Here is a 14909-nt window from a genome sequence, read left to right as displayed (position 1 = left end):
ATATTTACAGTCTATGGTTTTCTCCTGATGTATCTAGTATCTGGTTTTATTTAGGGGAGTGTAAAAGCTGACATTATTTTTTGAACGAAAATTGGAGCCCTGCACATGATGGCAGCAGAGCTATTATTTAACTATTACACAATTTATTGGACTGAGATTGTGTTTCTATAAAATCAGTAGCTGCTTAGGCCTACAGTGAACAACGCAAGAGACACACAACAGTAAAGGAGACATGTTTATTATTTAAACTATCACTTAAATAAAAAAGTGCATAGAAAATAAACATGATTAGAAACTTTTCTTTTTACACTTATGTACAACTTTGTTTCCTAATTATACATTCAACCAAGTAGTTTGTGGTTCATTTTCACGGTTGTGGTTTTCCTTCATTTTGTTATTGTGTATTGAAATAACACTGTTATAACGGGAGAGAAAAATGACTGTTGACAGTTATTACAAAGCAGGAGGAATATTGATAAGACAAAGGTATATTCAAGGCATAAGAAACAAGCCTGTTCATAATCCATGATTCCTTTTTTTTTTGTTGTTTTTTTTTTGTTCTTCCTACCACCGGCTCCCTCCGTGACATGACATCCCATCCTCGGCTGATAACTTCTATACACAAGAAACAATTGAAAAATTACAAACACTTTACGTACTCTTCCTAGCTCTCCCAAACCTTGACTTGTAAAAATAACAATTCAGGGTGGATGTTGCACAAAATAAATAAATTAAATGTTTTCAACATCGGCATTATTTCAGAATTCTGACTTTCTATAAAAACAGTACATGATAAGTACAACAAAAGCTTCAGAAAGGGGGGGGGGGGGGGGGGGAGGGAGGGAGGGAGAGAGAGAGAGAGAGAGATGATCTGGGAGACATGAGAGGTTTTTCCAAAATGACGAACCACATTTTGATGGGATCTTTCTGTTCAGTCTCCATAAACCAAACTCTTCATTTATAGCACATCAAGTAAGCCGTCTAAAAAGTCCCTGTTAAAACGTACAAAGAAATAAACAGAAAAAACGTTCACTACAACAACCAGAGGGGGGGGGGGAGGGGAGAGAAAAGAAAAAGGCTGACCCCAAGAAAGTTCACAACCACATTAATACAATTACATTTCTGATCACATAAAAACCATTTTGTTTCCAGAAAGAAAAGAGAAAGCTAAACTGCAGCGCTTCTTGCTGAGGAAGGAGCGCTCACAGGCACGGCAAAATTGGAACTGGATATTAATATACAAAAGAATGATGCACGTTAGTTTCAGCTGATACTGCAACACAAAAACCATTATAGAGTACATTGAAACATTGCTATTAACCATTATAAATCTGCTGTTTTGCTACTGTAACTAAGTTTGTCTGTCCATTCCATATATTGTATAGATACTAAAGTACAAGAAATTGCTATGCATGTTTCCGTATAATATTATGTATTTATACTATAATTACAGAGAATGATGGAGAAGGGCCACTGGTGTGGCATGGTAAAATGAAGTCCAAAGAAACGACAGAGACCATTCCCTTATTGTATATCAGAAATAAATGACTTATTGATCACTGAACCCTCTGACCTTCAGAAGTAGATCTCGAGAAGTGAAAGTCATAGACAGAGCCCTTTGCATCAGTAAAAGTGTTATTACCGATGCTAGCATTGAGTTGTGAGCTTACCCAGGACAAACCAGGTGTCTTACAGACACGTATCCCACTGCTGTTCACACTTGTGTATTATTCTGTTGCTGCTGCCCAGTTTGAGGTCATATTTACTAGTTGACACAAGAACTGAAAACAAAATGTGGCTGACAAAGACTCTACATCATCACATGTCTGATGATGCGGAGGAGGAATATACATTCATTGTTGACCTTAGCAGCAGAACCCAGCGAGTCAGATGAAGGTGCAGCCGTACAACCCCGCCGCTGGCCTGTCAGATGACAAAAGGGGCCTGCAACACCTGGTCAAGGGCCCTAAATGGAAAAGCACAGCAGAGGATTTGTACACACTGCCCCTTCAGGAAGGATAGGACTGCTGGTGTGGTCCCTGCCTTCACTTTGTTGCAGATAAAGAAAGAGTCAAGTGCACTTTTAGAGAGCCTCATTTGCCACATTCTGGATTATTGTAGACCAATCCCAGTTGACTGAGCTCAGTTTTTTTTTTTTTTTACATCAGTGCCTCATGCACAAACTTCCTCAGTGACTATGTGTGCTTGTGTTTTCAGCATTGGAGTTGCATCTGTCTCTTAAGAGAAGAGCTGAGTTTTTTTTTCCTACATCTATTCAGTGCCTGTGTCACCGCAGAAGTGCAAACCATGCGTGGTTTCAGTTCACAACAAGGAGCAGTGTGGAAGTGATGGCGGACGGCCTGCAGGACGAGGTCAGCATGAACCACAGACAACAATAACACCATTGAAAAAGTAACTATGGAAAGTGGAACCAGTCAGTCCAAAAAGGCATCGTGAAGAAGACCAAAACAATAGTGACTTCAAACTGCTGGTCAGAAACGGAGGAGTTCTGAGCAGGAATAAATGTTGTTTTCCTCATTAACAGGTTGGCTTAATGGAGGTATGATAGATGGTGTCGGTAGCATTAAAATAAAGGCAACTCTTTGTTATAAACTGAGTCTTCAAAAGGGACAAACTCTTAACAACCAAAGGGACTCTTGTTTAATTTGACTTATGTGCAGATCGGCTGAATGCCTGTCAATCAATGATCGATTAATGACAAGAAAAACCGAGTCATTTTGAAGTGACTTTCTGTTGAGTGGACTTGCTTCTTGGCTCGATGCGGTGTGGAGAGGATAAGGCTGGAGAGAGGAGATGTCAGCTCTGGATCAACAATCTAAACTCTCTCAAGTGCATAATAATAGTTCACATAAACAGCCGTACTGCCAGCTAGAACTAGAACAATTTTAAAGAACCTGTCAGCTCTGACCCAATGGCCTGGGATAGATAAAAGAGCTACTGGTGGACTGAACTAAAGAGGGGACCAAGCCACAGACCAGTGTCAGTCTTTGGAATCAAAGAAAACATTCAGGCTACGAAATAAAAAAAAGAAACCCAACAAGAAACAAAACTGAAACAAAACAAAAGAAGAATTGTAAAAAGGCAGCGGAATACAAAACATAGAGACAAAGCATTAGTGTTTGTAAACCTCTATTTCCTACAAAAATGGCAACAAAATAAATAGGATTTTTTAAAAATATAAATACCATCATTAAGTGCTATTCACTAGTGAGTGCTTTTTAAGTCTTTTTGTAGAAAAATATACATTATTTACATGTTTTTTTTAAAAGCAATGCATGATATTTCCCTGTCCATAATAAAAAGACAGATAACAGACTTTAAAAGACTTAATACAAATAAAAAAAAAACACATTTTACATATTAATAGTTATCACAATAGGCCAAGAAGAAAACAAGCTTTGTGAAATTCAATTCAAGGGCGAGATGTTTGGTTCTGTTTGCTGCTGTAATTTGGAACGTGACTCAAGAGTCCAAGCTTATACCAATAACAAGTTTTGACAAGAACAACAGCACAACATGCACAAACCCTTCTATGTTTCTGTCAGATCCATTGGCTGTATCAGGATCACAGCTTTAAAAAAAAAAAAAAAAAAAAAAAGATTTTTACAAATATATCTACTAAAGCACATCAGCAGGGTTCTCCAGTCCCTCGGCTGTCAGTCCACCAGAGTCTCTAGCTGCCTCGCTCTCTCAGGCCAGAGGCTTAATCCCATCAATAACATTTCTACATAGCTACCAAGCTGTCATAGTACACATCCATTGTTGTACTACAACGTCTGGAATCACCCTTAGATATCAACCATAATGTCAACCTAACCTCCTTTCTTTTTATTTCTTCAAACAAATCTTCATTTCCTCCCCCTCTTGTCTCTTTTTCTCTGTCTCTGTGGCCACTGCTCCCTCTAGTGTTTCCACCTGTACACATCAGGCTGCTTTAACAGCTTGAACCTTTACAGTGTTGCCACCTTTAGGGGAGTCTTCCACCAGTTAACGTTGGCTCTGAAGGCATCAGGGCACATTCAGACAAGAAGATGCGCATCAATAACAGCTGACACTGCGACTTAAAAAAAGAAAAAAAGGATTTCTAACATGGTTCTAATTTTTCTTTCTTGTAAAATTACTCTTCCAAATCCCTTCAACAAATTGCACTTTGGTGTAAAAACGGATCCATGTTCTTTGATTTTTTTGTTTTTTTTTGTTCACATCTCAGCAATAGTGGACCATAACGTATTCTAGGAAATTAAGGAGGATGGGCCAATGTAAAAAAAACATTATGAAGGGGTTACTTAATCACCCACATGTAAATTAGAATCAATATTGCAATGATGTGAAGGCTCAAACCGTTTCATTACACACCTCTGAAGGTGGAACTTCCCATGCCAAATGTAAATGAGAGAAAAGGAGGCACAATATGTTGGAATTTCTACAAATGGCCCCTCCTCCAAAATGGCCTGCCCTGTATACACAGTACATAGCTGTGTCTGCTGTGTTCTGCTAACAACAGCAGAAAAGCTGACAGAGCTCAGGCCCTGTTGGAAAGTATGATCCTGTGTGGATCAGCATGAAGCCACAGTAAACTCCTCTATGGAGCCCCTTCAGAACGTCCTCAGTCATCTTTAAATTAAGAAAATGTAAAACCAGTGTCAGTTGAGGAACTTGCGACACCTCTTTGCTCCGCAGTTGCAGGGCAGCTTGTTGCTGGCGTCCTCTATTGGGAACTTGTAGTCGTAGGTGAGCTCCTCTCCGCAGTAGATGCGGCGAGAGGCAAAGATGACGATATGCTTCTGGCCGTCCACGGTGATGACCCGGGAGTAGCAGTTGGGCTCGCAGGAGTGGTTGATGAAGCGGGCCGCGTTGCCGTGCACTGTGGCGTCCACCACCTCGTAGTCATCGATGCGAAACATGTAACAGCCAATCCCCTTTGAGAAAGTGAACAATCAGTACGCGTCTAACACTTTATTGCTTTTGTTCACACTGCAGGAAAATCAGACGTATTCTTTAAATCAGGTCTCTTAAACTAACTGTCTGCACATTTACTTGCATGTGATCAGAACTGATGTGTCCAATCTATCTGCATGCGTTGCTGTGGTAGTGATATATGCTTGTGCAGCAGTTTCCCAGCACACAAGCATGACAAATCATCTCTCCCTCTATAATGTAGTCAACATGGACACTGCCTGAAAAGCATAATAATTGAAAAGACCTCACCTTTCCATCATAATATTTCTCCCGTTTGTCAGTGAGCACAGACCGTATGACATTTCCAGAGTATTCAATGACCATCTCCCCTGCGTCGATGGTTTTCTTGCAGAACAGACCTCGGCCATGGATGGGAGACCTGCAGAAAGGTAATGCGATATAAGGCTGTTTGTGATGGCAAACCCACTTTTTTAACATCTTCAAGTTAATCAAAACTGTCCTAAAAGTTATTTAGGATCTTGAAATTCACAAAGACTATCTGAATATATGTTTTGGAAAGAATGGACAGTAAAGCTCAGTTGTTCTAACCGAAAGACTCCAACTGTTTCCTTAGAAGTGGTCTTGAGCTGTTTGAATCTCACAGTCAGTGGGAGCTCCATGGTGGCACGCCTGCAACACAAGCATGCAAAGACATGTTGATGGTTTCTCAATAATGATGAGATAAGCTGACTCAGGTTCCTCAGCAGACAAAGGACTGTTTTGTATTTAATGTTTATGAGCACTGCAGCTGACCTGGCCGTCCTTAGGTGACCTTCATCATCATCTTCTTCCTGTGGCCTGTACTCAGGAGGCTGGCGGTGTTTTGAGGCCAAGAAATTGAACATGTCAAATACAGACCTTCTGAAAGACAAACAGATAGCAGACAGCAGTCAGAACACAAACACACAGGATTATCAGCTCCACCTCTTTGCCTGTTTCTAGGTTTGATTCAAAGTTAGGTTGAGATAGCATTTCCAACATGGCGACCACCTTCAATGGGTGACGTTACTGAGACTACGTTAATGTTGTTTTTTTTAATACAGTCTATGATTTGTCCCGCCATGTTTATTAGCACTAGGTATCATTTTCAGCGCATAAATACAACAGAGTAAAAAAAGTGGTAGAAGTAGAAGTAATAAATTGCAACTGCATAACATTATCAAAGTCTAAATTCTTGAGATACAAACCAAGTACACAAAGTCATTCATTATTTATTTGCAGGCCAAAATACACTCGGCTGTCGATGAAATCAGGCCTGTGATGGAAGATCAGCCTTAGTAGACACGATGTGTAGGCCTGTGTCAAAGTCTCTTCCTCACCTGTGGATGATCTCTGCTCTAGCCGACCCATGGGGGTTGATGGGAGGTTCATCGGTTTCCTCTGGCTTGTGGAAGCGGAAGCGGTAACTGCGACAGTGCCTGGAGCCGTACAGCTGCTCGAGTAGGAAGACCACAGCCTCATGAACAACACCCAGCATCTTCAATCCGTTCACGCCTGGTTGGCGAGGAGAAAAAAACATTTTTGTTTACCAATCAATGTTATATTAGACACATATCTTTGCCTTTGTTAGTCAACGCCTCACCTTCAAAAGAAAGCTCTTTAAGTTGTGCATGGGAGCGAGCTTCCTGCACCTTATCAGTCAGGGATTTCCAAGCCTCTGTAAAGAAAGAGGCAGTTAGGAAAGAGACGCCACAGCATTTTCCAAACACTGAATAAGCGCTTTAAAGCTTTTACTATAATCCTTTCACCCTTACATGCATGCCAAAGTCAAGAAAAATAAGCTGTATATAAAAACAGGGATTCTCTGTGAAGTTAGCAGCCATGTGTGCACTATACTTCATACAACAAGGCAATCATTGCAGCTATAATTGTACAACACATTATGTGACCTTTATCAAATAAACTGTCAGTATATTATTATAAATACAACCACATTTTCTCTCACCCTCAATACTCTCACAGCGGATGTGAAACCCGTCCTCGCTGCAGATTTCAAAGATGATGCCCTTCTTGGGTTTGCTATCCAAGGCGGTATCTCTGCTGTTGCCGTCCTGGTCAGGTGGTAAAGCCACAGCAAGAGACCCTGCTCCCCTTGCTGCAGATGGTTTATCTCTTCCAACTACTTTCCCTGGTACAACTGGACCTTCAGCTGTCTTCTTCTTACCAATCATACTGAAAAGATGACAAGAAAAGATTAGAAGTCTTTCATTGGTATTAAAATGGGTATTCCACATGAACAATGTCATACCTCTTGTTTGCTGCCTTGTCTGCTGGCTTTCCAGTGTCCATGGGTTCAGGGGAGCTCAGCTCTTTGGAACTGCTTGTGAAGAAGAAGAGAGAGGTTAAGAATGGAAAATAAGTTCAGTGCAAATATAGGTAGTAATAGATTCAGTCAAAGTGAGACATTTCACTTGCTGGTACTTGAACTAAATGCAAAAATGCATCTCAAGGAAAAATAATACACTCTTAAGCCCACTGTGGCAGGCATAATTGGCACCAGAATTACTGGTAATTATCAATATTTTTTTATTAATATCGGTCAGCATTGCTGGTTAAGTTTTGCGTCTAAGCTGTAATGTAGCCATCTGCCACTAGCCGGGGCTGTAGCTCCAGTTAATGGGCCTGCTCTCCCAGCTCTACTTCCTGGGTGAGAACCAGCACAGTGGATAGATGGCATCCTGTAAGAGCATCGCAGGCAAGATGGTATACATCTATTCGACCGGAGCCAGGTGCAACCACATTTAGCACAGACATGTGGACGTTAACTTGTAAGGACGAGCGAAGGCTGGTGGTGCTAGCAATGCTATCTTTCCTTTGAATGTTAAGAAGGCATTTAAAAAAAAAAAAAAACACTCATTATGCTAATAAGTCATAATAATGATGCAGAACCAATCTGAGATTTTTTTTGATCATGTATCATTACACACAAAGGTAAATAGAAATAAATAGAAAAAAAACAATATAAATACATGGTAAGTAGCTCACCTTGTGTTTGAGTGTAGTGGTCCTGCAGGGTTGCTGTGATGCTCCTCTGACTGAGAGGCCTTGAGTTTCTTTCCGCTGGCTGTGTCTGAGGTCTGCCTGCTTCTTTTTGTTTTCTGCTTGCCCTTTTCTGATCCTAGAACTTTGACCGATGGAACAGAGTTAGGTGGCATCTGTTGTGATGACGTGGAAACGGGAGTTGTTCTGCTGCTTTGGGAGTGTGCAGAGGTTTGGGTGAACACTCCGACAACACGTCCCTTGGCAGGGCTCAACGATGTGTGGGCTAAAGTACCAGTGGTGTTTGGAGAGGAGTCCATTGCCTGGGCTCTGTTTACAGAATGAGACGGATGATGTAAGTGGACATTGCTGCCCTCTGTTTCTCCGTGCTGGTTGACAGCCATGTTTATGGTCTGCTGGGTCGGCAGGACGCAGATGCTGCTGGCTATGGACGTCTGCATGGTGGAGCTGAGCTGTGACATTAGAGTGCCTCCCCCCGCTGACTGAAGGACCATTGGCTGATCAGACAGGCCCAGGCTATGTGGACTGGGTTTAAACAGGAGGTTACTAATCGGCCCTGTGATATCTGCAGAGCTGAGGACGGGGGTGGACAGAGACACTGATCCTGGTGCAATAGGCCCTGCGGCACCACTAGGTGGCACCGACACCACATTCAACACAGACTGACTGGGGTTGAGACCAGAGACGGTGCAAGGTATGAGGTGAGTGGAGGAATCATGACCCAGGATACCGGACTGGGCTGTACCAGAAATCGCCTGCTGAAGGAGACTAGTTGGTTCTAAGTACATGATCCCTCCTGATTTAGGTCTCTTGATGATATTTGGCACCTTGCGCTGAGAAGTGGAGAGGGTGCTTAATTCGACCAGGCTGCCAGGTTGGCCGGGGATGCTGGCGGTAATTTGAGGTGACGACAGGTTAATAAGGGTCATGTTTGGGGGACCCACTTCAGACGGGGCCAAGGTGGGCTGGCTACGGGAGCGGGCCAACTTTTTGCTTTTTCTAGGCTGAAGACGAGAGATGGGCCTCTTCTTTCCGTGAGCAGATGCGAGAATGGTCTGAGTGGAGGCGAGGGTGGAGGGACTGGACACTATTGCAACATTGTGACCCAGCTCATGTGGACGACCAGCTTCTGAGACCAGAATCTGGGACTGGTCGTGGGGCTGAGAGGGCAACCCAATGAGAAGCCCTGAGGTGGTGCTGGGGATTCCTGTCTGAAAGCCTGCTCTTGTGGCTCCTGTGAAGGTGTGAATCTGGGAGGGGTGAGACATGGTGCCCAGGACTTTACCACCAGTGGAAAATATCGGCTGAGCCATGGATAAACCTGTAGTCAAGCCTGTGGTGAGCGTCATGGAACTCAGCACAGCTGGAGAGCCAGCTTCCATCACTCCTGCAGCACTGATTTTTTGGGTGACACCATTAGGGACTGTCTGCAGAACATAGAGAGGCTGGAACTGCTGATTGACAACAATGAGCTTATCAGGGCCCGGTTTGATGACTGCTGGACTGGAAACCTGGGCCTGGGATGGTCCTAGGCCAGGAACAGGACTGGGGCTGCCTGCAACTGCAGCTGATGCTTGGAGGTATTTCTGACCCTGGAGGGGCAGGGAAGGAGAACTTGGCAAACCATGGGTGGCAGAACTTCTTGGGACATCCTGGTTACCTGGAGATTCAACCACCTGGCCGATTGCAGGGCTGGGAATGAACTGCTCTGGGGTCATGGGACCTTCTGTGACCTGTGTATCTGTTTTTCCCAAAGTAGGAGCCTCGTGCTGGTTTTCTGAAGGTGACACAACCGGAACTGCCCTTTTCTTTTCCCCGCTCTTCTCCCCACTGATTGTGTCGGTGTCTGAGGTCAAGCCCAGCATGGTGCGGTCTGAGGAATCAGAGATAAGGCTCCCAGCAGCAGTGTGGTTCTGACTGGAGCTGACAGTCGGGCTGCGTGTGGTCAAGACAGAGAGGTCAGAGGGCAGCTCCAGCGGAAGATACGGTTCCTCTACAGATATGGAGCTATTCACACTGCTCTCCACTACACCTCCGCTCTCAGTGCTGGGCAGCGGCTGAGAAAAGTCATCAAACAGAATGTCTTTAGGCCGATTTACATCCACTCCAACGTAGCCCTCATCCAGGAGCAACTCCGAGGACGAGGGCTCAGACTGCTGACCCAGAGCCTGCATCGACATAGACGGTGTGTTGAGGACGAACTCCATGATGTCAGACGGCAAAATGTTGCCACAGTCATCACTGTTGTTGTTGTCTGAATCAGATTTAAGCAGGTCTGTGCTGAGGGACAGCTGAGCCTCGAGAGGGTCCTGCCCCTGACCCTTCTTTCTGCCCTCTCGTGTGTTCCCGCTCACTGCTCCTGCACCACTGTCAGCATCCTTGCTTGTGTCATGGGAGTCCGGTTTCTCTGCGTGCCTCTCTCGGCCCCTTCGCCTCGGCGTGCTCTTGTGTGGGGTGGAGGAGGAGGTGGCTGTAGTGGTTGTGGTGCTGGTGGTGCAGACGCTTGTATCGCTCTCCGAGCCGTCATCGACACCGTCCAGCTGTCCGATATGCTGCTTGCCTAAGGTCCTGTTGAACACAACAAAAACAAAATGTTGCATTATGAAGGGATCACAAAAAAAAGCCACATCTATTTATTTACGATTTCTTTTAGGAACTTAATTATGTTTACTTACAAAGCACTCAGCAAGTCCTCTTCAGCTTTGCCTTGAGCTCTCTGTTGTTGTTGCTCCTCGTCTTTTAGGAAGCGCTGAAGCTGGGAACCTCTTCCTAGACACTGGTCTATCCCTTCTATAGAGGGTAGACCCTCGCCAGGGTTAATTATTGTTCGGGTGAAGTTGTAGTAGTAAGGGTCTTTACCTCGTTGTTTCATTCCACTGTCTTCTTCCTCTCCACTGTCAACTGAAGAAGAGGAGGTGCTCATATCATCCGCTCCATCCACCTGCCCCTCAGCCGACTTCTTCCGACCACCAGTCCTCCTCTTAACCACTGCTCCAGCTGCATCGCCGCTGCTGTAGAAGGGTAGGTCCTCCTCACCGTACGAGCGAACAGCATACAAAGGCGTTAAGCCAAAAAACATGTTGGAGCGTGCGCGGGCACTGCGTCGAGGGTAACGCCGCTTGGTGGAGCCTGAACCGTCACTGTCGTCTTCATGGCTTTTAACGTCCATTCCTCTGCCGTGGTCGTCATCTGGGCCATCCCCCTCGTCCTCTGTGCCTTGAGCAGGAAGGCTGTGGCGATCTCGGAGCTCACTGGGTGAGCGCTCTTTGTGCAAATCATCTTCCTCTGTGTGAGTCTGAGTGTCGGATTCAGAGCTGTCGCTGCTGCTGGCGGAGGGTGAGGAAAAGAGAGTGGAGCAGGTAGAGCGACAGGTCCCCTGGCCAGCAGGAGAGACAGTGGATATCGTGGTTGTGGTGGTGGGGCAGGAGGAAGAAATACCACCAACAGTGCTGGTCCCATTAGGGTCAGTCTTGATATCAGTCTTAAGTGAAGTTACAGCAGGAGGTTTACCTGATCTCTTTTTCTCTTTAGGGAGCTGGTTACTTGTTGGATTGGTGTGAGAAAGGGAGGTGGTCTTTGCTTCTTTCTCTTTTGAAAGACCGCCCTGCTGCAGCTGCTGTAAGTTGTCCAGACTCGAGCTGTTCTTCCTTTCAGGACAGGAGTAGTTTTCTCTGCTCTTAAAGGATGACCTGTCTCCTACCTGGTTCTCCTGCTTCTCCCCCTGAGCCTTCCCGTGGCCTTTGGTGCTGTTGCCGAGCACCGGAGCTTTGCTGTTGCTGCTGTTGTGTGAGTTGGGGTTTGGAGCGTACATGTTGGAGCTGCCGGAAGCTTTTGTGTTATTATTAAGAAGAGGGATTTTGTAGGAACTGTTGCTGTTCTGGAGACTCCTATCTCTGTCGCGGTCTTTGGACACCTCTTTGCTGCCTGCCATCTTTGCTTTGGGGTGTTTGTCTTTGGCAGCTGAGGCTGCAGCTTGGGAGGAAAAGTGCAAGGAGCCTTGCCTGGCAACATCATCTTCTGCGGGTGTCCTTGACGGCCACACAGGCTTCATGGTTGCTGCTGTAGCTGCACCTGACGAGTAATCAACTGATTTACCTGCATTTGACTTCTGAAATGATGAGTGTGGGGAGACGGATTTCCCAACCACAGAGTCCTTATGGAGTGAAGCTGACATATTTCCAGTGACACTACTACTCTCCTTCCCTGAGCTGGGCTTGTCCTTAGACTGAATTATGTTAGATGTGGGGGTGGACCTGTAGCGAGACTGCGGAACACCCTGGTCTTTGCCTCCGTGTTTCCCTTGCTTGTCTGCCTGCTTGGTGCTTCCACCTCTCTGCTGAGCGGTGAGAACAGCAGTGCCCACAGGAGGGGAGGACTGACCTGATCCTGCAGGTGCCAGTCTGATGGATTTACTCTCACCTCCAGCCTGTTTGGACTGGCTGCCAGGGTTGTTATCTTTCCCTGAGCCAGAGTCTTTGTTTTTCTCTGTGCTTCTATAACTGGAATCTCTAGAGGAAGGTTTACTCTTGTCAGAGTCTCTGCTGGACAGTCTGTCTTTACTTTGACCTGAGTCTTTTCCTGCTTCCCTGCTATATTGTTTATGCTTCTCAGACTCCCTCAGACTTGTGTCTCGACTGAGAGATCGAGATTTTTCAAAATCCTTGGACGTTGACTTGTTCTTGTCCGTGTCTCGATTACTTGACTCTCTGCTCGCCTGTCTCCACTTCTCAGAGTCTCTGTTTGCTTGTCTCCCCCTTTCGGAATCCTTCAAAAGATCTCTACTGACAGATCTTCCTCGTACAGCTTCTTTCTGACCTGAGTCTTTACTAGACAGTTTCCTCTTCTCTTGCTCTTTGGTTGGTATTATGTCTTTGTCAGAGTCTTTCTGCCCAAGTTCCCTGGAAGATTTATACTTGTCAGAAACCTTGGAGGCTTGGTCCTGACCCAACACCCTTCCCTTGTCTGCATCTCTCGGCCCCTGGTCCCTGGATGGTTGTGATCTGTTTCTGTCAGTGGAGAATGGTCTGCCTCTTTCTTCCTCTTTCTGGACTGGACTCTTCGCAGAGTCTTTGCTGAGGTGTTTGGACCTTTCAGGGTCTCTGGCAGGAGAGGGGATGAGGGGCGGGGGTGAGGTAAGCGGACGTGATGAAATCTGGAGGAGGGAGGTTGCCCCTCTTTGTCTGTTCAGCTGGTGTGAAGTCAGAGAGAGAGAAATGGAGCTGTGGCGACATGAGTCAATGTTGCGCATGGTGGAGTTCACCAGGGAGTCTCCTACAGTGACAATCTCATGGCTTTGGGGCTGAGAGTTACCTCCTACAAAAAAAAAAAAAAAAAAGGACAACACATTTAAATAAAGACTTCCCAAAGACAAGCTTGGAACACAAAATGTCTGAATTATCAGTTCCAAAGCAACATTCTTTAAAAGTTTTTAATATCATAACAAGGAATAGATAATTGTACCTGGTGAGGGCATGGGCCTGGGGCCTAGTGAGCGCTGACAGGGGGGGTAGCTTGGGTGTCTGTTCCTGGTGTAAACCCTGAGCTTGGGAGTATTGGAAGGTGAAAGTGTTTCAGATCGTCTCGGGGATTCAAATGGATCAGGAAAGTCTAAAACATAAAAAAGGCGGACTTTTTTTAAATGACACAGTTTAGTTTAGAACATCCAAGAACTCAAGATAAATCATGCACTGTCAAATTAAAAGCTTGAATATATAAAGTCACCAAAGTTACCTGCTATGGGAGGACTGTGTGCTATAGTGCGATTCTCCTCAGGAGCCATCATGTTCTTTAGGTCAGACTCTACCACTGGAGGGTGACAAACTAGGATCCTACAGGTATACACACAGCGCTTTCGAGCGTCTAAAGTACTCCAGTACACCCTCGAACATCTGGAGAGAGGAAAATTCATTAAGGTTAACTTAATTAAATTGACATCTTCATTTCCTCCAGCAGATAGATCTACTCAGATGGGGTGGAGAAAAAAAAGATAAAGGCACTTAAAATAGCAAATATGAATTAAAAATTGAACTTACTGGTACCCTACAGGGAAGAGTTTGCTTTTGCAGTCTGAGAGTTCAGTCAGTATCCCCAAACAATCAATGGTCATGGAGCCTGCAATGATTATTTTTCAGTCAACATTCAGAAGACACACACACTAAGTCAAGGTAAGGAATGTTTATCATTGAATGTTAGCCAATAACCGACCTACCTATCATCATGTGGACATTTTCAGGCTCCAGGCCTGCCAGCCACTTCCTCCTGAGACTAATGCCCTCTAGATCCACCAGGATCCTGCGGGTGACCTCAAACCCAGACACCACCTAAAGAAAAATGCACAAACAAGGAAAGATGAGGACAAAAATCTAGTTCCTAGCATTGTTTATCTAAACAAGAGATATTAACCCATGAACAACTTTTCTAAGCTTTTACACTAAATATTTTGAGGCTGCTGTCAAAACGTCTTAGCAGTAAAAACAGATTTGTCTCACTTCTCCCTTGATGAGGTCTCGGTGCTTTGGACAGTAGACTTTCTTGTCCTCAAGGAAGACGCAGTGACACTGGCGGGCGCACATGAAGTGGTAGTTGCTGGTGCAAGAGGTGAGGCAGCAGCCAACTGTGGCCCCTGGCTTCTGACACTTCTCACAGCTCTGAATACAAAGAACGACACTTTGTTAAAGTCTCTCTGAAGAATAGACATTGCAAATAAAGTGGGACCATGTGATGGGACAAAGTTAAGTGTCTCACCAGCTGTTTTCCCCTGAGAACAGCCATGTGAACATTCTTGAGAGAGCCATCGTCGTCCTCAAACACCTCGGCAGACCACAGGGCACAGTTCACATGTGTCCACTCGTTCTGACCAATGTACAGCAGCCTGCCTCCCTCCTGAAACACACAGCCATGTTACGCACAATACTGAGGCTTTTTTCATA

At 45.1% G+C, this 14909-nt stretch overlaps 1 protein-coding gene across 2 annotated transcripts in view; it reads right to left on the bottom strand.

Annotated features, from left to right (window-relative positions):
* Positions 1-222: 222 nt before the first annotated feature.
* The window catches only part of kmt2a (lysine (K)-specific methyltransferase 2A), a 40756-nt gene continuing 26069 nt past the window's right edge, over positions 223-14909 (bottom strand). Inside the window, exons 19-34 of one of the 2 annotated variants that reach the window (XM_029278363.2) lie at positions 14725-14862; positions 14469-14627; positions 14189-14300; positions 14013-14091; positions 13711-13868; positions 13441-13587; positions 10656-13293; positions 7966-10548; positions 7229-7297; positions 6926-7152; positions 6563-6637; positions 6300-6474; positions 5734-5841; positions 5530-5610; positions 5230-5359; positions 223-4940 (exon numbers count right to left, since the gene is read on the bottom strand). In XM_029278363.2, the coding sequence (XP_029134196.2) occupies positions 4665-4940; positions 5230-5359; positions 5530-5610; positions 5734-5841; positions 6300-6474; positions 6563-6637; positions 6926-7152; positions 7229-7297; positions 7966-10548; positions 10656-13293; positions 13441-13587; positions 13711-13868; positions 14013-14091; positions 14189-14300; positions 14469-14627; positions 14725-14862 (7155 nt within the window). In that variant the 3' untranslated portion in view covers positions 223-4664. Of the gene's footprint in view, positions 4941-5229; positions 5360-5529; positions 5611-5733; positions 5842-6299; positions 6475-6562; positions 6638-6925; positions 7153-7228; positions 7301-7965; positions 10549-10655; positions 13294-13440; positions 13588-13710; positions 13869-14012; positions 14092-14188; positions 14301-14468; positions 14628-14724; positions 14863-14909 lie in introns of both variants that reach the window. The other variant, XM_065960099.1, reaches the window with a different exon arrangement.

This window comes from Labrus bergylta, chromosome 11, assembly GCF_963930695.1.
Source record: "Labrus bergylta chromosome 11, fLabBer1.1, whole genome shotgun sequence".
Taxonomy (NCBI): Eukaryota; Metazoa; Chordata; class Actinopteri; order Labriformes; family Labridae; genus Labrus; species Labrus bergylta.
This window is presented reverse-complemented; position numbering and strand designations above follow the sequence as displayed.